The 22504-nt window shown below is 41.6% G+C and overlaps 1 protein-coding gene across 2 annotated transcripts in view; it reads right to left on the bottom strand.

Moving 5' to 3' along the window:
- Window positions 1-22504, bottom strand: part of IL17RD (interleukin 17 receptor D) — a 54061-nt gene that overhangs the window by 6150 nt on the left and 25407 nt on the right. For both annotated transcript variants that reach the window (XM_035106370.2, XM_060271423.1), the window contains exons 2-10: window positions 12077-12134; window positions 10412-10537; window positions 8079-8197; window positions 7333-7453; window positions 6524-6568; window positions 6272-6423; window positions 3875-3940; window positions 3079-3133; window positions 954-1064 (exon numbers count right to left, since the gene is read on the bottom strand). In XM_035106370.2, the coding sequence (XP_034962261.1) occupies window positions 954-1064; window positions 3079-3133; window positions 3875-3940; window positions 6272-6423; window positions 6524-6568; window positions 7333-7453; window positions 8079-8197; window positions 10412-10537; window positions 12077-12134 (853 nt within the window). The remainder of the gene's footprint in view (window positions 1-953; window positions 1065-3078; window positions 3134-3874; window positions 3941-6271; window positions 6424-6523; window positions 6569-7332; window positions 7454-8078; window positions 8198-10411; window positions 10538-12076; window positions 12135-22504) is intronic.

Below are 22504 nucleotides of genomic sequence, written 5' to 3'. Positions count from 1 at the left end.
GGAAATCGCGTCTGCTCGTGCACAGGTGCCGGAAATCGCGTCTGCGCAGACGCCGAAAATCGCGTGCGCTCACAATCCGGCCCACGGAGAGATCTCCGCTGAAGTGAACCGGCCCAGGCAAGGTAAACCTTGCCGACCCCTGGACCAAGCCTAGACAAACTTCAGGCATTGCTGAGGCCAAGGGACCTAGGCATATGTCTGGGAAATCCCGGACATGTCCTTATTTTGGGGGGCCAACATGCCCACCTAGGGGGAATTTTTACATTTTAAATGAAATGTTCGAGTTTGGGGAATTTATTTCTTTGCTTATTTCTTTGGCTTGGGCTCAGGATGCTCTGCATGCTGCGGCTGCTGCCAGCCTGAGCCGGTGAAAGAGGCACGTGGGAATGGCGGCAGCCGCTTGTGCCCCTTTCCCTGGCTCAGGCTGGCAGTGGCTTGGGCTATCCTCTTTTTTGCTCTTCAAGATATGGCAACCCTAAAGGGACCACATGACCCAGGAGCTACATTCTAAACTACAAGTACTGCTAAGATTGACTGGAGGAGTTGCAGGAGATAAGGTGCACCTCTGGGTAAAGGTCACAGCAGTGTCACCCCTTGCTGAATGGAAATCTCACCACCCAAAGATAAGGCTAGAGTTTGCTGAGCAAGAGTAAGTTAATCTCAATGTAGGGTTACAGTTAGGCTGGAGATACCAACAGCAAAACAGGGTTGAAGGAGAATCACAGACTTGCAGAGTTGGAAGGGACCAAGAGGGTCATCTAATTTATTTATTATCTTTCACCCACTTTGGGGCTCAAACCCAGAAATTAAGAGTCATATGCTCCATCTACAGAGCTATCCCAGAGCACTTCCAACAACAGAATCCAGCTTTAGAAACAAATATGTTTCCTTCCAATGTTAGCACTGCTATAGACATTTCCCTCATATAGTTCATCATGTGGAAAAATACATACCTTGCTGCTTTTTGCGGCACATCACTGTGAAAAGTGTTGCAAATGCAGAGACGACAACCAATGGAACTGTAATGGCTATTGCTCTTATCGGCCCGGCCCAGGGGGAGTGCACTTTGAAAAGTAGAGGAAAACCACTAAATTAGCGCTTCTCAAATTGTGATATTCTTAACGATCTCATCTTCCTACTGTCATTGCTGGCAAGCCTACATTAAATAAATGCCTTTTTTGCAATACTGCTATATTAAATCATATCTTTGCAGTGTGTTGTTTGTTTCTATTAAGTCCACTGTAGTGCATGCATCAGAAATAGAGGGCCACTCTCCCATCTCTATGTAATTGGTATGGGGGGGCACTATTGCAAAAATTCCTCCACCCTATATCTTTCCATCAATTATCACAATTATAGAATTCACCATCAATCCAGGGAAACTAGCACACAGTAGAGGGTGATACACCAGTGGCAGCCAACAGGGTGCCCTCCGGATGTTGTTAGCTTAGACTGCATTACAACTCCCATCATCCCAATTACTTGCCTATGGCTGATGGGAACTGGAGTTCAGCCCAACTTCTGGAGGGCATCATAATGGTTGTTCTTGCTGTACAAGCTCCACCTTGTAGAACAACCCAACCTCAAACACGCTTTGCACTATTTAACATTGCGTGGATAATCCATTACAGTCATACCTCGACAGCCGAAGGTTTCGACTTCCGAAGTCGACAACCCCGGAAGTCTTTTCGCCACATGCGTGTTCTGCACCTGCGCAGAGTGCGCGGTCGGCGCATGCGCAAAAGTGTGAAATCACGCTTTGCGCATGTGCCAACCGCACCCTTTGGCATCCGAAAACCTCGACTTGCGAAGACGGCCACGGAACGGATCGTCTTCGTAAGTCAAGGTACCACTGTACACTGTACACTGATGAGAGAGGAAGGGCCTCTGCCCTCTTCTTGTGATGTAATGCAGGGGTTCCCAAACTGTGGTCTGCAGACCACCACAAGCTTCATTCAGGTGGTCTGAGGCATGTCTGTGAAAAACACAATCTGAATTCTATGGAATTCAAATTCTAAATACACTATAAGAAATAAAGGAAGCAGCAAAAATACAATATAAGAAATAAAAAGAAGCAATTACAATGGAACCTCTACTTACAGATATAATCCGTTCCGGATGCACATTCGTATGTAGAAACATTTGTAAGTTGAAACATGGTTTCCCATACGAATGCATTGGGAACGGATTAATTCGTTCCGGAGCCTCACCTCCCTCGCTGCCCTGCGCTCGCTGCCGCCACTGCTGCGAGGCCGGCCTTCTGCCGACCTCATGGGATCGAGCCCTTGCCGCTGTTGCCACCGCTGCTGCGAGGCTGGCCTTCTGCCGGCCTCGCGGGATCGGGCCCTCGCCGCTGCTGCAAGGCCACCTCTCGTGTCCTCGGCTTCTCGGAGCGCAGCCGGAGCCGCTATGCGGAGGAAACGCCCTCCGCCCCTCGCCGTCGCTCCAGCCTAGGCGCCCGCCTGGTACTGCTGGCCCCGTCCGGAGAGGCTCCGCATTGCCACCGCCTGCACCGTGTCCGCGCGAGCCCAAGTTGCAGTCCTGGCGACTGGAGCGACGGGCGGAGGGCGCTTCCTCCGCATGGTGGCTGCGCTCCGAGCGGAGAAGCCGAGGACAGGAGAGGCGCCTCGCAGCAGCGGCGACGGCAGCAGCGGTGAGAGCCCGATCCCGCGAGGCCAGCAGAAGGCCGGCGGCGAGGGCTCGATCCGGCGGCGAGCGCAGGGCAGCGAGGCCGTTCGTATGTCGGAAATTTTGTAAGCGCACCGCCATTTTTTACTATTTTTTTCTCTTCATAAGTAGAAAAATTTGTAAGTAGAGTCATTTGTACATAGAGGTGCCACTGTACTTTACACATTACAACTGCTGCAACAGGCGGAATAATCATTAAGTGGTCCACCTCAGCAATTTTCAAGTGATCTATGGAGAAAGACCACAGCTGTAAGAACTTTCAGAGCAAAGGGTCAGTGTAGAGCTGGCCCATAACTTTTAACCTTAACTGGGAGTTAACTGGAGATTAAGAATTATTATTCAGATGGAAATGGCAAATTAACATCTCTTTCAAGTAGAAATATATCATACCTGGTTTTAATGCATAATGCATTGTTTTCCTTGTTGTATTGGTGTCGTCAACCAGCTTTTTAAAAAAGGGAGGGAGGAGAGAGAAATTTTAAATGCTTTATAACAATATCTATTTTTAGAGATATGACAAATCACTGCTAAGTACCCTTGATTTAAGAAAAAAGTGATGTTACTGGTAAAATAAGAATTGTGTGCACTTTTTATTCATTTGATGTATAAGTGTGATGACTTGCCTGTGTGAATGAGTCCTTTAGCATCACATACAGAACCTTAGTATTGCCTCAAACACAATGCTTTTTAATAAAATTGATTTCACAGAATCAACCGTGAGGCATCCGGTAAACAAAGAGCAACCACACAGTGAAAACATGAATGAACCAGTCTGGCTTTAAACAACAACAACAACAACAACAACAACAACAACAACACCACCACCACCACACGAATTAGAGCTATGAAATTAATTAGACATTTTTTGAAAAAAAATAAAAAACTTCAAACATGTTGAAGTCTCTCTCTAACCCGCAAACAATGTTAAGTGTTAATAAGATAAGAATCAAGGTTTAAAACTCTTATTTGGATCAAGAGTTACCAAGATAGCTTGATTTCAAGCTACCACCCCTATTTTTTGTTTACAAATAGGCAACCTTTTCACCATGGCGGTAATGTAATGATGTAGCATTGCCGAACTACATTCCCAACTTCAAAGGAGATGCAGAATGCTGACACCTTTAATTTTGCAAGGAGAACAATTTCTGTCAGCCCCAACTTCTCAGACTACAAATGATTGCATTACCTCTATTATATAATCTCCTGGTGAAACATTCTGAAGAATACAGCTTGTGACATCTGTATTTTTTTCCTACGGAGAAATGAAATATTTTTTTCTTGTAAGTCATTTGTATGCATTTGAATGCAAAGCAGAAGGTGCACTCCCATTAAAAAGTTGTCAGTTTGGAAATTCATACTGCATCTGAAATTCATCCAGTACAAATGAAGGCAAACACAGAACAATGTTATTAAGCCCAAAGACTTTGGAGTCATTGGTCAAATGAATGAATGAGTGAATGAATATTTTTTGTTTTTACCCCACCCATCTGGCTGGGTTTTCCCAACCACTTAATGTCTCACATTAAGAAATCAGAGCCAGAGCCCATGACCTAAAATCCAATAGTGAACACAGGGCTCTGTTCCTTCCCAGAGTCAAATGAGAGCTCTGCTGCACTCACAGACTGGCTCAGCTGGTTCAGAGCCAAGTGTATCAGACTGCGCAAGGGAGCAGATTCCAAAGACAAATACATATGATTGAAAGCAATCAGTATTTAACCCAAGGAAATTTAGAATTGCAGTTCTTGTGGCCTTTGGTGAAAACCTTACATTAGCATTCAATAGAAAGATGTACAACTTTAAATGACCCTTAGCCCAGATATATTGCTTACTGTTCCCAGGTTCCAAAAAAACAAAAACAAACCCAAAACAAAACTCCCTACCCCCACCCCCAAAATGCAGGAGCACTTGTAAAATTTAAACTCAACTTTCACTCTCAAAAAGATAGCATGCATGCATACATACTGATATATGATCAAAACACTGTGGTGTATGTCTGTGTCAAGTACTTTGCATGCTGCAATACTAAAGTCTAAATACTGCATTATCCTGTTCTATGTGGATCAATTCAATATGAATAGAAATAACTGCTAAGATCCCATTGTTGTGGCACAGAATGATTAAAAGAGATCCAAGTTTTCTACAGTGGGCATGATCCACGCAATATTGAGCACTTTCAAATCCCATTGATTTCAATGGAGAAGTCGGGCACCCAATTAAATCTATCTTATTGAAAAAACCATTGCGTTCAAAACTTTGGTGAGAGTGTTCCCAATGGGTTTTCCTAGTTAGAAATTCCTGTGAGCAACGTAGCATATTCTCCACTCAGCTGTAATAATCAATGAACCTCATCCCAGAAAGTTCACTTTAAGTTCACTGTTGAGGACAGCAACCCCGCTGTCACATTACACCACAATCAGAGATACACTGGCAGCAGGTCTGCTATATCCAGAACACAGTCGGGGGGGGGGGCATGCAATTTGGAAAACAGAGGGGTGAAATGACAGGTGCATTAACACAGTTCCTGGAAATTCTTAAAAAAATTCCTTCAGTAGCACCTTAAAGACCAACTAAGTTTATATTTTGGTATGAGCTTTCGTGTGCATGCACACTTCTTCAGATACACAGGAAATTCTAGCACTCTTCCCTAATCAGAGCCAATGCTGCTGCTGCTGCCAAATGATGTCCACAAACAGAGGGAGCCAATCCACACAGGCCAGTCAATTTAGAGAGAAGTATGGCACCAGATCTAGGACAGGCAAGCTGTTTTGCTATTGAAATAGGTGCCCATAACTCTGCCCTCTTTCATCCACTCCACCAGTGTGTTGGGTGCATAGATTCTGTGTGCCTGTTGAGATGCAGCATGTTTTTCATTTCATCAGCATAGTGGAGCTTCTGCTGAATCTTACTGCTCTTCAGCCAGTGTTAACTCCTATACAGTTGTACCTTGGTTTTCGAACAGCTTAGTTCTCGAATGTTTTGGCTCCCGAACGTTGCAAACCCGGAAGTGACTGTTCCGGTTTGCGAACTATTTTTGGAAGCCGAACATCCGACGAGGTTCTGCGGCTTCCGATTGGCTGCAGGAGCTTCCTGAAACAAATCAGAAGGTGCACTTTGGTTTCCGAACATTTTGGAAGTCGAATGGACTTCTGGAACGGATTCCGTACGACTTCCAAGGTACAACTGTATTTAGGAACTGTGCCCAAATTAGGTCCGCCAGCATAGAGCTGTTAACACTTAACTACCAGTTAGTCAAATTTATTTGCTAAAAAGCATTGGGCACAACTAAACTACAACCAATCAACTTGTGTGATACATTTTAACATAGATGAGCCCCAACCCATTGGACCCTGTTTCATGCAATAAAAAATTGTTTGGTCTGTTGGAATGCTAGAACAAACAGAGAAACCATGTGACATGTTTATCCCTGTCAACCAGTACGGAAGATTTTTATTTGTTCTGCTCAAAAAGGAAACTGTCCAAAGAATCTCTTTCAAAAACTTGTCCCTACAGGAATTTTATGCTTAACAGTTTCATGTACAGTACAGAGCATTGTGAACCATGTTATAAATCATGCTCAGCCAACCTGTTTGCAAGTCTTCTGTTTGAAGTGTCCTTCGTTTTTAAGTTTGTAGTGCAGATAATAATATCTGAATCCAAAATTATGCGGTGCATGGTCAAATGACACATGCATATTAAAGCCTTGCTGGGTAACGTTCAGATTCCTTGGCTTCCAGACTATCAAGGAAGAGATATTTAAACATTAATTACTATTTTAGGAAAACTATTAATTATACAATCCTCATTCAAGGAATGTTGAGCAAATATTTCCACTTACAAGGTTTGCAGGCTAAGTTTTCTGGCTGCAGTAGCAATTCACAAGCTAGCAAGGAAAAAAAAACAATGGATTCTTTAAAACTCAGGTTTTACAAATAAGCATACATCCTTCCTTTCATCCTTGATGAGTTCATGTTGGGTTATATCATATATTATATCACAGGTTTCAGAATGTCAAAGAATCATTTATCTGTTACCTGCCTCGAGTCCTTGGAACAAGGCAGGTCAAGGATTCCAACAAATAGCTTACACAAATATAGTAGTTTCCCATAAATTTGCTGGGCATCATATAAAAAGCAGGACCTCCTTTACACCAGCAGGTCATGTGACCCCCACTAAGGGAAGAAGAGGAAAAACAGAACCCCAGGCCTCTTAACAATTGCTTAATTGTAGCTTCAAGCAATTATAGCATTAAGCTTTGAAAAAATAGATTCAGACAATCAGGTTACTCGTAGGATGGCTGTAATTGTCATTTGAATCTTATCCTGATAGGTGACAAGCAGAGGCACAACCTTATAATGCTATTTTACCTTCCTAAAAGCAATCACAGGGAGATGGAGGGAGGGCCAGAGCAATCTGAATGCCATTAAATGAACTTATTATTAATGTATCAAAACATTTCTTAACACTTCCTGTATTGCTGACTGTGATTCTCATTCCCATCTTTATTTCCAAGGCCTCCAAATTTATTTGTAGTAGATTTTAGCTGGAAGTGGAAACTTCGGCGTTTCAAGTTGCTACCTGCTTTCCTTAAGACGCAAGACACAGATACCTTTAAAAGCAGAAAGCAGCAATTGCCAATGTACTTACGCCGAGTTCTGAAGAAAAAGGGGTGGTAGTTGCTTTCGTTCTTAATGGATGGGAAAGGGACAACCTTCACAAAGTAGTCAGTTTCAAATTTCAGATTGAGAAAAGACTGAGACTCCACTCCCTGCAAATGGTTGGGGGAGAGAGAAAGAGAAGGTAGAAATTAAAGCCAGTCAGTAACGTATTTTAAAGCTTGCTGCATACTTGAGTGCAAGTATGTTTATTTGCCATCTTTCTTCTTTGCAAGAGCTTGAAGCACATGGGACCCAAAAGGGGACTAGATCCCCCTTTTTTCTTTTTTTTGAATGACTTAATTAACTACTCTCTTAAGGAGGGCACAGGCGGGTTCATGGTTTTGCATAAACTAGGGCTGGTGGGAGTCAGGAGTTTGTAAAAGCCTCTCTCTCATAAAGTGCTGGTTCTTGGTATAAACACAAGCTAGAAGTCTCTTGGCTTGTCCCATAATATTCTGATCAGAAGCAGCCCCCCACCCCCCGGGCAAAGTTTCCTTCTGGCACTTCATACAACTATTTCCTTGCTGCAAAGCGGTAAGCAGGAGAATTTTCAAAGAGTAGTATGCTCTGCTCTGATAAAAACAGGGAAAATGTGTACTAATAATCAAGGTCACGTGTGCCAAGAAGCTCCACTAACTTCAAATAGGCTTCTCATAAAATAATAGTTCTAGTTTTTTTGCCTGAAGTATTCAACACTTTCTAAAAAATACTATTTCCTTAAAATACACTACTTACAGTCCATTTATAACTTGAATTCAGCTGCTTTGGGTCTTTTAAGACCAACTGTTGACATTGTCTTCCCTCCGATTTTAACTCTTCAAGGACTACTCGAAATCCCTTCAGAAATTCAATACCTGCATACATTTAAACAAAAATCAGATACATATTTAGAGGCTGGATGTGTATGTGTGTTTTATATATGATGAATATATATTCATCAGCTGGTTCCTCCCATGTGACCTTCCCCCCCCCCCAAAAAAACCCACCTTTGTACTATTAATGGTGCATCATGTGAAAAAGCCACATGATTCCCAGAGCACTGAGCTGGAAGAGGCTCTGTGATATTAAAATGCCTGGTGCCAACATGCAAATAACCATATTCTTTTTTTAATGTAGCAGGTGCAGCACATAATAGCACATGTTGCCCCTCTATCTTACTTTTAAAAATCTGCTAGATGATGAGCACAAGCTGCGCTTACATCTTGCTCAGAGGCAGGCGGCTACAAAAGTTGTCTGACCTTGGCACACAGCCGAGGCATTTGGATGCTAGGCCTGTGTCCCTGAGCATGTGCTGAGAAGCACTTGAGAGTACCTCTCATGAACAGTAAACAGTGCCTCCAAAGTACAATTCAACTTTAAAGAGCCCCAGGCCTCAAGTTTGGAGATAGGAAGAAAGTCCAAAACACATACAGTGCCGAATTTCAGAAGTGTTCAAAGTAGCTAACTACAATTCTGAAAACAACTGAAAATGTCAACTGTAAGTACATGAAATTTGGTTTGGATGAGGATCATGTTAAAAATGGGTACCAGGCTCAGAAACAGGGGTGGGCTTTTTGTTTTTGTTTTTAAGAGGTGCTTTGCATAACTGGCCTACAAAGAATCTTGTAAATCACACACACTTCAGAAGAAAGACTAAGTTTGCAATATAAAAAAATTCCTTCAGTAGCACCTTAAAGACCAACTAAGTTTTTATTTTGGTATGAGCTTTCGTGTGCATGCACGAAGTTTTTATTTTGGTATGAGCTTTCGTGTGCATTTGTTGTGTTTGAATGCGGGTTTCTAAACACACACACACACACACACACACAAATATTGCATGAATACCTTATTTCATGGCTCTAAATGATCTTGCAATGGGAAATACAAATGAGCCACCCACCGTGTTCTTAATATTTAGAGGAACAAAAGCAGTGTTTGTGCTAACATCTAGACCATGAAAGAGAAGAGTTAACAGGCTCCCTGTTACCTGAGATCCTTCAACTACAGTTCTCTCTTGATGCTTTCAGAAGGATTAACCTCTGATCATTACAAGAGAAAGCACCAAGCTTTGTATCCCGTGGAGATTGGATGCAGCCAAACATGCAGCTGCAGATTACCAATTCAGTAACTCTGCACTCTTGGAAGCATTGAGTATCACTTCCACATTCCTGCTCTCTAACTGCTCATTGTTTTCAATTCAAAATTCATCAGCGGTAAGCTGCGTGTTATCAAGCTTCAGACATTTTTTCTATTTCCACAAAATATATTTATTAATTATTCAAGCAAAGTACATTTCTATAATCAGTTCATGACCTCAGCCCTTTTGAAAGGCTAACAGATTGAAACACACACTGAAAGACACAATTGTTCTGTAAGGTGTATCTCTGCATTGAATTTTATTTATAAAGGCTGTTTCTACTTTATTCTAGGAATTACAGATTCAAGGTATCATCCAGAGAATTGGCACACAAATCTTAGTGATCATTAGATAGGTACAAGAATTCACTAAAATCTATTCCAATTGAGCATGTCTCAAATCACAATTGTAAATGGAAAGCAGGAGAGGCACAAACAATCTATCCTAGAGGGAGATGAATCAAATTCTGCACCTTTAAGACCCAGTGATTTTAATGGGAGAGGTTAAACATGTTCCCAACCATTCAAATCTAATCTGGGCTGAAAATGATTTTCAAAGGACTTCTTACAAGATTTAGCAATTGTACAGAACTTGCCATTTTTTTAAAATGGCGAGAGTACCATTTTAAACATTGTAAATAAGTGTCCTTCATGCTAGAGTGCTTAGTTTAGCTTATTTGGACTGCCTGCAGCTCTTTTCCTAAAAAAATTTCTCTCAAGTTTCTAGCTCAAATTTTAGGGAGATTAATTTCAGGATAAGACAGGAGTGCCTGGCGTGCTCTGGTCCATGGGGTCATGACTAAATGACTAAACTACAATTTCAGGAGATTTGGGAAGAACCGGATGGTGACAATAACTATTCTACTTGGAGCGTCCATGAACAGAAGTCATCAACTACTTGCTACTACTGTACAAAGGGCACATGAGCACAATTTCTTTTTTATTCTACTTACCAATGGGATTTGCTGTCCACAGTATTGTCACAGCAACTTGATCAGAGCATGCATACTGGCTAATAGTGATGTTCTGTACATCACCAATTACATGCTTTCCCAGTGAGCTCAAATAAGGAGTACAGTCTAAAGAAAGAACAATCGGGTGAAATACATTTAATCCAGGCCTTACGCAAAGACACATTCATGAGCTTAGCCAATATACTGTTTTATAAAAAGTTATGCAGAAGATGTTCCTGCTATCTATCAAGCCTCATAATTCTGTTCTATAGATGACTGCTCTGAGATCACCACCATGATATAACTATAAATTAGTGAAAGCTCCTATTCTGTTGCACAATTCAAATGAAGGACAGCAAGAGCTTCCTATTAGCAAAAATAGAAATCTGTCTTTTAATAGGAAGTTTTGAGCAAGAGCTTCCTGCAACATCTGGATCAAATTAATAGCTAGCTTTGCATTTTTGGATTCCTGTTGCTACGGCTTTATGCTAAAAAATGACACGTTTATTCCATTACTTTTGATTTCTTTTGGGAAGAACAAAGAACAGATTTGGGGTAAATAAATATTTTGTACTTGACAGAAAATAGCTTTTAAGAATACCAACTATGGTATCCATGGTCCACATTAGAAATAAACCATTAATGACATAATTTTATGTAATAGGAAACACAATTCAGCGAGAATTAACATTGTAAATTATTCAGTTTTATGGGGTTAAACGTGGTTGGATCGTAGCCTGGCTCTCTAGTCTCTTATTTCCTTGTGGTGATGAAGGCTGTAGTCTTTATGAAATACCCTGTATGCGGCAACTACAATAGTGAGAATATGCAAGAATGACTCCCTTGGACTTCCTTTCTTCCAAAACCCAACCAAAGATCCAATAAAAACCAGTATTATCTGCCTTATTTGCATAAGCATGCCATAGCATGTAAGTAGCTTAAAGCCCTTTAATTCTCTTCTCTGTGAACAAGTGTGTCGCTGCACTTAGAGCACCATCCCTAGTGAGATCCAGCAGGTTTCCTTCCATTCTAGATGAGCAACTTAAGACAATTCTTATTCAAACAGGCACCCCTCAGTTACCAGAGCTCTCCGAATTTTACTGTTTTTTTATTTGTTCTTGTGTTGTTTCTGGTGAGGTCGCTTTTTATTGATTTATCATTTTAATCGTCTTTGTTATTACAAATTCTGTTTGTACACTGCTTCGAATGCTTTGTTTTGCATAAAGGTGGGTTATAAATGACATGAAATAAATGGCTGGGGAAGTTTTGGGTAGACACACACACACACACATATTATGCATACACAGTTTTTTTTAATGTTGTTACCTGTTCTGGGACTTCAAGCTTGGTGAACAGGCCTACATTAGGTGCATCTAACCTCTGACCCTCCAAATGTTACAGGAATATAGCTCCCATGATGAGATCATTGACAAAGTTGGCTAAGGCTGAGGGGAACTGATGCTCAACAACGCCTGGAAGATTAGCCACTCTGTTCTAAATAATTAGATTAACTAAATGAAATGTGCTAATCCAACAATACTCTATTATCACTGTTGATTTTTTAAAAAATGCATTACTTCAATACATGTTGTTAAAAATAATTTAATACATTAATTAATGAAATGAGTAAAGGTGTTTCCAGAGGAAACAGGAAGGAGGACTTACTGTCATACTTAAAGGTGATATTAAGTAACCCAGGATTCTTTCCAATGGGCGATAAAGCCTGCAGAGAAACAAGAGAAAAGTTTGTTGTACACTAATTACTTTGAATTTGAAGATAACTTGGACTCCGCTCACACATGATTTGGCTCTTCCATCTCTGATGACTTTAGCTGGATGTTAACTGCCTCCATTGGAAAGCATTGTGCTTCAAGTGATCTTTTGTTAAGAGTACCTGTCCAGATCAGAAGTCAGGAAGAAACCAAGTAAAAGTATGAAATCCATACAACTGTGATAGCTAGTTGTACACATAGAATCAAGAACATCTGAAAAATTAGCTCTACTCTCTCTCTCTCTCTCTTATTCTTTAGGTAAATAAACTAATGCTTGCATAGAACAAGCTTAGCTGAGATTAAAATAATGTTGTGCTAGCATAATTTGAGAATGAGGCACATCAGCACTTGAATCTTCAGTAAAGAAAACTGCATTTTTCAGACATCTGAATTTGCAGCCTAGACCATAGCTGTCAAGTTCTCCCTTTTTTAAAGGGAAATTCCCTTATGCTGAATAGGCTTCCTCACGAGAAAAGGGAAAACTTGACAGCTATGGCCTACACAGAATATCTACCCTTGTTCCAACACTTTGAACACCTTGTACTACCACTAAAAATTGATACCCAAGAATGAACAATGAAAATAATACCGTAGCTATATTATCTAACTACAGTTGACTATTTCCTTCCTTTCACAAAGCTTTTGCAAAACCTGCCTGGGCAGCTTCTTTAAACCACCCCTCAGCACTACTCTTGGCCTCTATAATTGTAGTAGGAAAACCAAGCACGGTTTTCTATTCTCTCAGTACAATCAATGGATTAAATTCATTCCCTACCTCCTACAGAGTTGCAACACAAATGAATTTGGGTTAGGAACTCCAGGCTAAAAGTTTGTTTTTCACTTTAAGAGGCTTTTCATCCTGTGGGAATGTATTGGAGAACTGTTCTGAGTGATCCTGCGTTTCAGCTTCCAGCCATTTGACGTTAAAATTTAAATCAGCTGCTGATCAGACATTCACTGTTTATAAAGCACTAATACCTGACCAATTATGACTATTTACTGGGTTGGGATTTTACTGTTCAAGCATTGCTTTCAGATCATAGCTGCCAAGTTTTCCCTTTTCTTGCGAGGAAGCCTATTCAGCATAAGAGAAAATCCCTTTAAAAAAGGGATAACTTGGCAGCTATGTTTCAGATGCCAGATACTCTTACCAGCTCAGACGAAAACTGTTATCCATTTTAACAGGATGCCACTTTTAAAAGCATTCCATATTTTCTAAAGCCATGTGGTGCGAGTAGTGGTTAGAGCATCAGACTAGGACCTGAGAGACCCCACTCAAGTCCCAACTCAGCTATCAAGCTCACTGGGTGACCTTGGGCCAGTCACTGCCTACCCTAACCAACCTCACAGGGTTGTTGTGGGGGGGGGGTTAAATGAAGAGGGCGAGAACCATGTACACCACCACCAGCTCCTCTGAGAAAAAGGTGGGATATAAATGCAATAAATAAAATAAAATGAATAAAACAGGGGAACTCAAACTTCTGGCAGTATTAGGTTACAAATGAATACTAATTGTGCTCACAAAACATGTAGAGGAATCCCAATGAGATACAATTATTATTTATTACTCAGCAGTCCTCTGTAAGAAACCCCCCCCCCCAATGATGTATGCTAATAGGTGTATGGTTACAAAGCAGAGAAGGAGAAACTTTTCTAGGCTGAGAGCCACATTCCCTCAGATGTAATCTTTCATAGCCATATGTCAGTGGTGGACAGAGCAAGGAGTGGAACTCTTACCCACTACATTCCGGACGCCAAACAGGAGTCAGTGGTTTCTACAATGGCGAGCAAGAGGAATGCGTAGTCACGCTATCTCTTCCTCAGCCTCCATTCAGTCCTCTTCTTATAAAGCAGGAGCAACAAGCTATGCAGAGCACAGTGTAGCCGTGTGAAACATATTGGTCTTGCTTTGGGGGCAATTGTGTCTCTACTGTCTTAGCAATAGAAGCACAAGTTTTACATTGGAACCTTGGTTCTCCAACAAATGCCTTGGTACTCGAACATTTCGGCTCCTGAACGCCAAAAACCCGGAAGTAAGCGTTTTTAAACGTTTTTCGGAACCCGAATGTCCAATGCGGCTGTCGGCTATTGTTTCCGGGGCGACTGTGCCAATTGGAAGTCGTGCCTTGGTTTTCGAACGTTTCCAAAGTCAAACAGACTTCTGGAACGGATTACGTTCGAGAACCAAGGTTCCACTATTAGTATCAAGTGGCTCCAATGCAGAGTGTAGTGTGTAACCAGCTACTTGCTTCTTGGAATGCTAGGGCTGTCATCCAGGTTGGATGCTTCAACAGCCAGCCGACAAGTGTGTCTTCCCAGTGCAAGAGGTTAGGCCACCTGCCATATAATTTCTATACTACGTGTGATGGCCCTCAGGCAAAAAAAGCTTTTCCACCCCTGGTCTATCCTGATGGTACGGTGACTCTCTAGAATCTCTTTCAGTCTTGCTACCTAAAAAAAACCTTATAATAAGAGACTGAACCTGAGGTGAAAAACACATACTTTGCCACTCAGCTATGGCCTATCCCCCAGTCCTTCATAGGGGTTTAAGCAACAGCAAAACCATGGTGTGTCTCGATTAGACACTTTCCTGCAAATTTGCAGGAGGCCATGTTTGGTAACAGTGCTGCACTAAACAAAAGGATTCTGTATCATCAGAAGCATGTATAAACCTGCAGTGTCGCTCAGCAACTTTAAAAGTCAAAAGCAGGTGTAGGGAAAGGAAAACAATGCATCCGGCTGTAATTAGCATCTGAGTCAAATCTCTCCTAAGGAGATGTAAACTACTACTTAAAGGATCAAAACAGATACTGTTTAGTGCTTTCAGAGTGCACCTTGTAATCTGGCTACCCTGTCTAGTTGCCTTTTCATTTGCTTATCTTATCTTTAGGCTTGAGCATATCAAGTTTAAAAAGGTTTCCTGAAGCAGGAAGGAGACAAAATTACCTCCCAGTAGTCTCTTCTGTTGTCGCTTAATTATGCCTTGTTAGAAGCAGATGAAAACATTTTCAGTCATTTACTACTAAACAAGAACATAGGCCAGCCACAAAAAGGGTGGGGGAAATATTTTTTACTATAGTGGGTTTGTTGTTGGCCTATGGTAAGAAAACTCATCCACTTTATGTGCTTGCCACAGAGAACATGGGCCATAGTGGTCAGGACTGGATTAGTCGCTGAGTGAAAGCACCATACAATCTGTATCAACCCCCTGATGATAAAACCAGGGCCTAGTTAGTAGGAAAACATGCTGCTGAAAACGGAGAAAGAATAAGGTGAGCTACACTGCAACCTTGAATACTATTTGGTGTCAAGAGCAATTCCCATTCTCACAATCCTCTCTGTACATGACAATGCAGCATTGAGTCAAAGATCCTCTTTGTTAGCCTCCTCAGGTTAAAGTATTCTGCATTCATAACTGCCTCAGTGTGGGTGGCGCTGTGGTGTAAACCACAGAGCCTAGGGCGTGCTGATCAGAAGGTCGGCGGTTTGAATCCCCGCGATGGGGTGAGCTCCCATTGCTCGGTCCCTTCTCCTGCCCACCTAGCAGTTCGAAAGCACGTCAAAGTGCAAGTAGATAAATAGGTACCGCTCTGGCGGGAAGGTAAACGGCATTTCCGTGCGCTGCTCTGGGTCGCCAGAAGCGGCTTAGTCATGCTGCCCACATGACCTGGAAGCTGTCTGCGGACAAAGGCCGGCTCCCTCGGCCTATAGAGCGAGATGATCACCGCAACCCCAGAGTCGGACACGACTGGATCTAACGGTCAGGGGTACCTTTACCTTTTAACTGCCTCAGCACATGGCTCCTGTGTGGGTCTGTCCCTGCCAGGCAGCAGGGTGAGGAAGTGATTTTGCTTCAGGAGGCACCCTGAGGAGAATTCTCTGGTCTCTGAATGGTGCAGCAAGACTTCTTTAATGCGTTGGGCTGAGCAGGTGTGTGTGTGTGTGTGTGTGTGTGTGTGTGTGTGTGTGTGTGTGTGTGTGTGAAAACCACAACAGCTATACACCAAGCCAAGCAGAGTCAGAAGAACTGACCTTTCAAAATGTGCTACCACCTTACTTAGGCAGCACTGTGCTACCCATTTCACTTCTGTTGGTTTATGTATTGTTTTTAATTCCCTGCCTCAGGTGATTCAGAACTTCAAAATACCATAATAAAAAAATTCCTTCAGTAGCACCTTAAAGACCAACTAAGTTTTAATTTTGGTATGAGCTTTCGTGTGCATGCACACTTCATCAGATACACTTCATCAAAATACCAAAGGATGACAAAAGAGAACATTTAAACACCAAGTGCTCAAAATAGAGCAGGTAGTAATTAAAATAAATCAAAAGCCTAGCAGAGAAGGCTGTGCATACACCAAGCGCTGAAAGCACCTGGCTTCCTGCAAATACTGTAGCCCTGGGAACTGTAGTTTGCCCCACAGAGCTACAATTTTCAGAAATCTTAACAAACTGCAGTTCCCAGAACTGTTTGGGAGCAGTCATTTTTTTCATTAGGTCCTAGCCCTAAAAAGCAGCTTATCAAAATTCAATGTTTTGAAAATATTTATTGGTTACAGTTATATCCCACAATCTCTACAAGAAGTTCAAGCTGGTGTCTGTGGTCCTCCCCTTTCTGATTTTATGCTTGCAATAACCCTGGGGGTAGGCTGAGAGACAGTGACTGGCCCAAAATCATGAACAATTATTAAGGGCTGAGTTTGTTTACACTAGGTTTTCAATCTGGATATGAATGCTAGTGTTTTGCAATATACTGAGAAGTTTATAAATGCATGCTATACCATTTGTCCCAGCTCTCTTCTGAATGACTTCTACTGCTTTAAAGGTAAAGGGACCCCTGACCATTAGGTCCAGTCGTGACTGACTCTGGGGTTGCGGCGCTCATCTCGCGTTATTGGCCGAGGGAGCCGGCGTACAGCTTCCAGGTCATGTGGCCAGCATGACAAAGCCGCTTCTGGTGAACCAGAGCCAGGGCTGTCTCAAGCATGTCGGGCGCCCTGGCGCCGTGGTGTGGAGATCGCTCCAGCGCCCCCGCCCTAATGGGCGGGCGCAGCGCGCCACCCCCCTGCCGGCTCAGCGCCCTGGCAGCCCGCGCCATCCAGCCTACCCCTAGAGCCGGCCCTGACCAGAGCAGCACATGGAAACACCATTTACCTTCCTGCCAGAGCGGTACCTATTTATCTACTTGCACTTTGACGTGCTTTCAAACTGCTAAGTTGGCAGGAGCTGGGACCGAGCAACGGGAGCTCACCCCGTCACGGGGATTCAAACCGCTGATCAATCGGCAGGCCCAAGGCTCTGTGGTTTAACCCACAGCGCCACCCACGTCCCCTCGACTACTTTAGTTAGCTTTTATTCCCAAATTGTAAATACAGAATTCCCAAATTGTAAGTACAGAATTCCATCTCATCCCTTTTCATAACCTTGTTGAGTTGCTGGAAGAAAGGTGGAAGATAAATGAAAGAATATAAATACATTTTCAAAAGTATCCCAACATGAAAGCAAAAGTGAAGCATTGTTGTGATTCATTCGAACAGGACCTGCTGACAGAAGTCCTAAGAAAAATAACTGCAATTTATTTGCAAATGAGGCCTACTTGAAATGTTGCTATTTTAATTATTATTTTTTTGGTATTCAGGATGAAAGTGCCAGGTATATACTATTTGGCCCTAAGCCTCTGCAACACAGCCAGAGGCCTAACTAATGAATAAGGACCTTAAATTGGCCAATGGCTAAACTAATAAGTGCCTATCTGTTATGGTCATTTCCCTTATAAGCTTTGAACTTGAAAGCATACTACTTTGTTCCCCAAGCATATGAGTTTAATAAAACACCTACAGACACATGGGCTTGAAATTCAAACTACCACGCAGCTATACTATTTAATTAGCTAGCAATTAAGACTTGTTTCAGGTATATCTTACTTTAACTATATATTTTTTTAAAAAAATATTTTTATTAATTTTCCAATTAAAACCAATTATATCACATTCAATATTTCAAATTATACACATATATATATCAATCAGACCGAATGTTATGCCAAATCATCTAAAGAATTTTTTATTTGGGTTCCCATGCTTCAAGAAATTGGGAATTCCTCGCAACTGTCCACTGCCGTCTTTTTTCTAAAGTTCAAATCGTCCTTCAAGTTCATAATAATCCAGATCTTCCCCTTACAGTCACATAGATGTTTTCCACTTTCACGATTGTTTCCCAGCTGCTGATATAAATATCAAACAAAGTCTCACAGATGTTCTTTCTCCTGTGTGAGTTAATCAGTCCAGCCTCCCCATAAATCTTCTTAATGGAGCTCCTGTTGCGTTGAAGCAATTCGAAGTAGCGCCATCTTAAAAAGCTCAAATCACTTTCGCTTTTCTCTCATAGCCATGAAGATTTACGATCATTATAGAATTTACAGCTTTTCCAGGCAGGAGACCCAAACATCAAACCATAGACTCTTGGTAAATTAATGGATCTCCTTGCCCTATAGCTGAACTTAGCTTCAGGTCGCTGCTCCAATTTAAAGTGCGTCACAGCTCATAAATCCTCCGAACGCATTCAGAACTCCTTCCGTCCGACTAGGGGGGGGCTTTTCTCATCGGCAACTCCACATCTTTAAAAAAATATGCTCAGTAACAACAGTTATAAGGTTCAACTCACACAGTCTTTTGCTTCTCTTTCACTCCAAACAAGCCAGGACATCGCGTCCGGGAAGGTACGAGGCAACAATATGAAGAAAAAAAATAAAATAAAAACTCACTCCCCTTATCGCTCCGTCCCCATCAATCCTTCTTCCAGATGCAGTACAATCTTTGACTCCTCTCACTCGGCAGCATAAATTTCTCAGCAGTAAACAGCGCTTCTTTCCCTCCTTCTGAAGTATGTCCATAGATTTAAGCCTAATTATCTTCTTTAACCATGGAAATCCCCGCCATGCAGATTAGCGTCCGGGAGTCCTGGCCCTTGTAAGTGCTCAGCCCAAGCTCCCCCCACTCCAAAAACAGTCGGAGTGGGTCTGGGGGCATCGCGGGCCAGCGGCCCCTCTCCGTAACCCCCGGAGAGGGTAGGGGGTTGCCATTTACTCCCCTAGCAACCGCCAAATTCCTTACAAAGGTCAGAGAGATGGAAAACAGGTCCGCCATTCCTGCAGGCGGAAACCGGAACCTATCTTACTTTAACTATAAATGTAAATGTATTGCCTCGGGACTGCACAGCCTGTCAATTAGCCACTAACATTTGTTGAACTTATGGGCAGCTTTTAATTTGTTCCGATTATTGCTGAAAAGCAAGTCTCTCTTGCCTGGGGCTTTTGCTATAAAAATCCTTTGGTCTACACACCGGGACTGAGAGGTAACACACACAAAAATGAATTGACCCCAAGTTATATTGAGTGGGAAACAATTCTATGAGTTTTAGGAGTATGCTAGCTTAACAGAAGTTGAAATACTAGCTACAAAAGCTTGCAAACAACAATGCACTCGACAGTCTATAATGTAGAATGATAAATGATAGTGTTATGTAAACAGTGAAGAAATTACTTGTAAAGGCTAATAAACGGATATAATCAGTAACTGGTACACAGAAACAGGTCAATTTCATGAAGGCTAATCCATGCAGATTCAAAGCGCAAATGATTGAAATCAGGCAGCAGAACCTATGGTACAAATTGCACATTACTGCGAAGGCACAAAGAGTTGTATAATTTTGCCGAATATCAAATTCAACAAGAAAAAACCATCAAGAGAGTGTACCTTTCTGTAATACAGCTAAATTGACTGTCCATTTTTATGGAGCACAAAACAATAGGGTGTTTTTTTATCATCAAATGGATAAATTTGTTGCTATTTTATAATAATAAAATAATAATAATTTATTATTTATACCCCGCCCATCTGGCTGGGTTTCCCCAGCCACTCTGGGCAGCTTCCAACAGAATTTTTAATTGTTTTGTTTTATATTGTGTACTTTTTCCTGGAAGTCTCCTTGATCTTTTTCAAACAAGTCATCTGAGAAATATTAAGAGCAATAATAATATTAATCAGGTCTTATATGTCATCAGTATATGTATGGTTGTAAACTAGTCATAGTTCACTGAACCATGTCTGCAGTGGTGGTTGTTGTTGTTGTTTAGTCGTTTAGTCGTGTCCGACTCTTCGTGACCCCATGGACCATAGCACGCCAGGCACTCCTGTCTCGCACTGCCTCCCGCAGTTTGGTCAAACTCATGTTCGTAGCTTCGAGAACACTGTCCAACCATCTTGTCCTCTGTCGTCCCCTTCTCCTAGTGCCCTCAATCTTTCCCAACATCAGGGTCTTTTCCAAGGATTCTTCTCTTCTCATGAGGTGGCCAAAGTATTGGAGCCTCAGCTTCACGATCTGTCCTTCCAGGGAGCACCCAGGGAGCAGTGGTGGTACAGTACATTTATTACCAATGGATATGACTTGTAACCCAGGATTAATTATAAACGTCCAAAGTAAAAAATAATGGTTTTGCATTCCTTGCCAAATAATAGATTCTGGAATCAGAGATCTAAAGCAAAGTTCCCATTAAATTTCAGAGGTGCTTGATCAGTATTAATAATTTATCTAGGCTTGCTAACCTCAAAGCCAGTGAATCATGCACAAAACCAGGTTTCAGTCACCTGAGAAAGGCAAAGATCCTTAAACATAAACCATTTCAGGGCCCACAACAGGAAATCCCTGACTTTGCTCACTGAACTTACTCTCTAGAGCAGGGGTGGCCAACTCCTGAGACTGTGATCTACTCACAGAGTTAAAAACTGGCAGTGATCTACCCCCTCTTTTGGGGTTCAGGTCAAAGTTGTTGAGCTTTTTTTAGGAAGGAGGTAAAATGTTGATGTTGAGCTTCTTTGGAGGTCTTTAAGCAGAGGCTTGACAGCCATATGTCAGGAAGGCTTTGATGGTGTTTCCTGCCTGGCAGGGGAACAAAGCCTTCCTGACATATTTCAGGAGGGAATTTATCTCTAGCAGCTTAATTCATGTCCCCTTTCTAACCAATATGAAGTGAGTCAGTGAATTACTAATAGTTCCTACCTTTATCAATCAGGAAAAAGAACCGATTAGTTTATGTGATCAATGTTTTCCTAAGGTCCAATATCAGAAAAATCTGTTATTTTGTACTTTCAGATTTGCCTCAAATAGTATCCCATGTCGTTAAAGGAGCCCAAAGCTGCAGTTCTACACTTCAGGTGTTATACTTCCGTGTGTGTGTGTGTGTGTGTGTGTGTGTGTGTGTGTGTGTGTGTTATTTCTTTTTCAGATTAGAGTAACAATGAAAGAACAATAGTCCAACAACAAACAACCATCCAAAGAAAACTCAACAAGAGATTGAGGTTTATTACAATGAAGCCTATTCCGACTGTACAAGATGGACCTCAAGTTACATCAAAGACACTTCAAAAAGAAAAGGTGTAAACTCTAGAGCCATTCCAATATTACAAATTCATCCCATGTAAAGTCACAAAAATTAAATAATGTGGAGAGACAGTCACAAAGACATGCCATCTGTTTTGAAATCCTTATTAAACACATAGATCTGTGCCTGCACTAATTATAGATTGGGTCTTGGAGGTAGGAAATCACTACCCCGCAAAGCATAGCCTGTGCACTAGACCAAGACAGCAATCACAATTTATCCTTCATATGTTCTTAATTAACATGCATATGTTCCTAATTTCATGCTCCCACAAGGCAAACTGAAGGAAACAATTGGTTTTGAGTTTGAACACAAAGAAAGAAATAATCAATATTACTTGCAAGCGCTATTTAAAAAACTGAAGGCTTTATTATTCAAACTGTCAAACTCTATGAAGATAGCTCGAGTTGCTGAAATATTTGATAGAAATGTTTATATAAATTAATGTTAAATGCTGTATTTTGGCTAGAGTAGTGCCTAAAAAAAGGAATGCCAGACTAACCTCCTAACACACACACACACACACATATATACTTCAACTAAGGGGTAGCCACTTTTTTCCTCTCAGTGTATCACCACCCTCACTTTACTCAAACTTCTGCCATTGTTTTAAACTATCACTTTCCTGTCTTAGTGTCTACCTCACCCTAACTTCATGTAAAACTGGGATTGTGATATGGGCTGCACGCAATGACATTCTTACATTTTTATTATATGGAGAGATATTGAAGTTTTAACTGTGATACTCTTTCTTATTAAATCAGAAGTAATCAATCACTTAATGTTCCAACTATCAAATAAAGGATATGCATGTACGCGAAACAGGTTTTACCCACACAGCTATGTCGCTGTGTAATGCACACATTTTCTGGTCACACAGAC

This window comes from Zootoca vivipara, chromosome 2 (assembly GCF_963506605.1).
Source record: "Zootoca vivipara chromosome 2, rZooViv1.1, whole genome shotgun sequence".
Classification (NCBI taxonomy): domain Eukaryota; kingdom Metazoa; phylum Chordata; class Lepidosauria; order Squamata; family Lacertidae; genus Zootoca; species Zootoca vivipara.
This window is presented reverse-complemented; position numbering and strand designations above follow the sequence as displayed.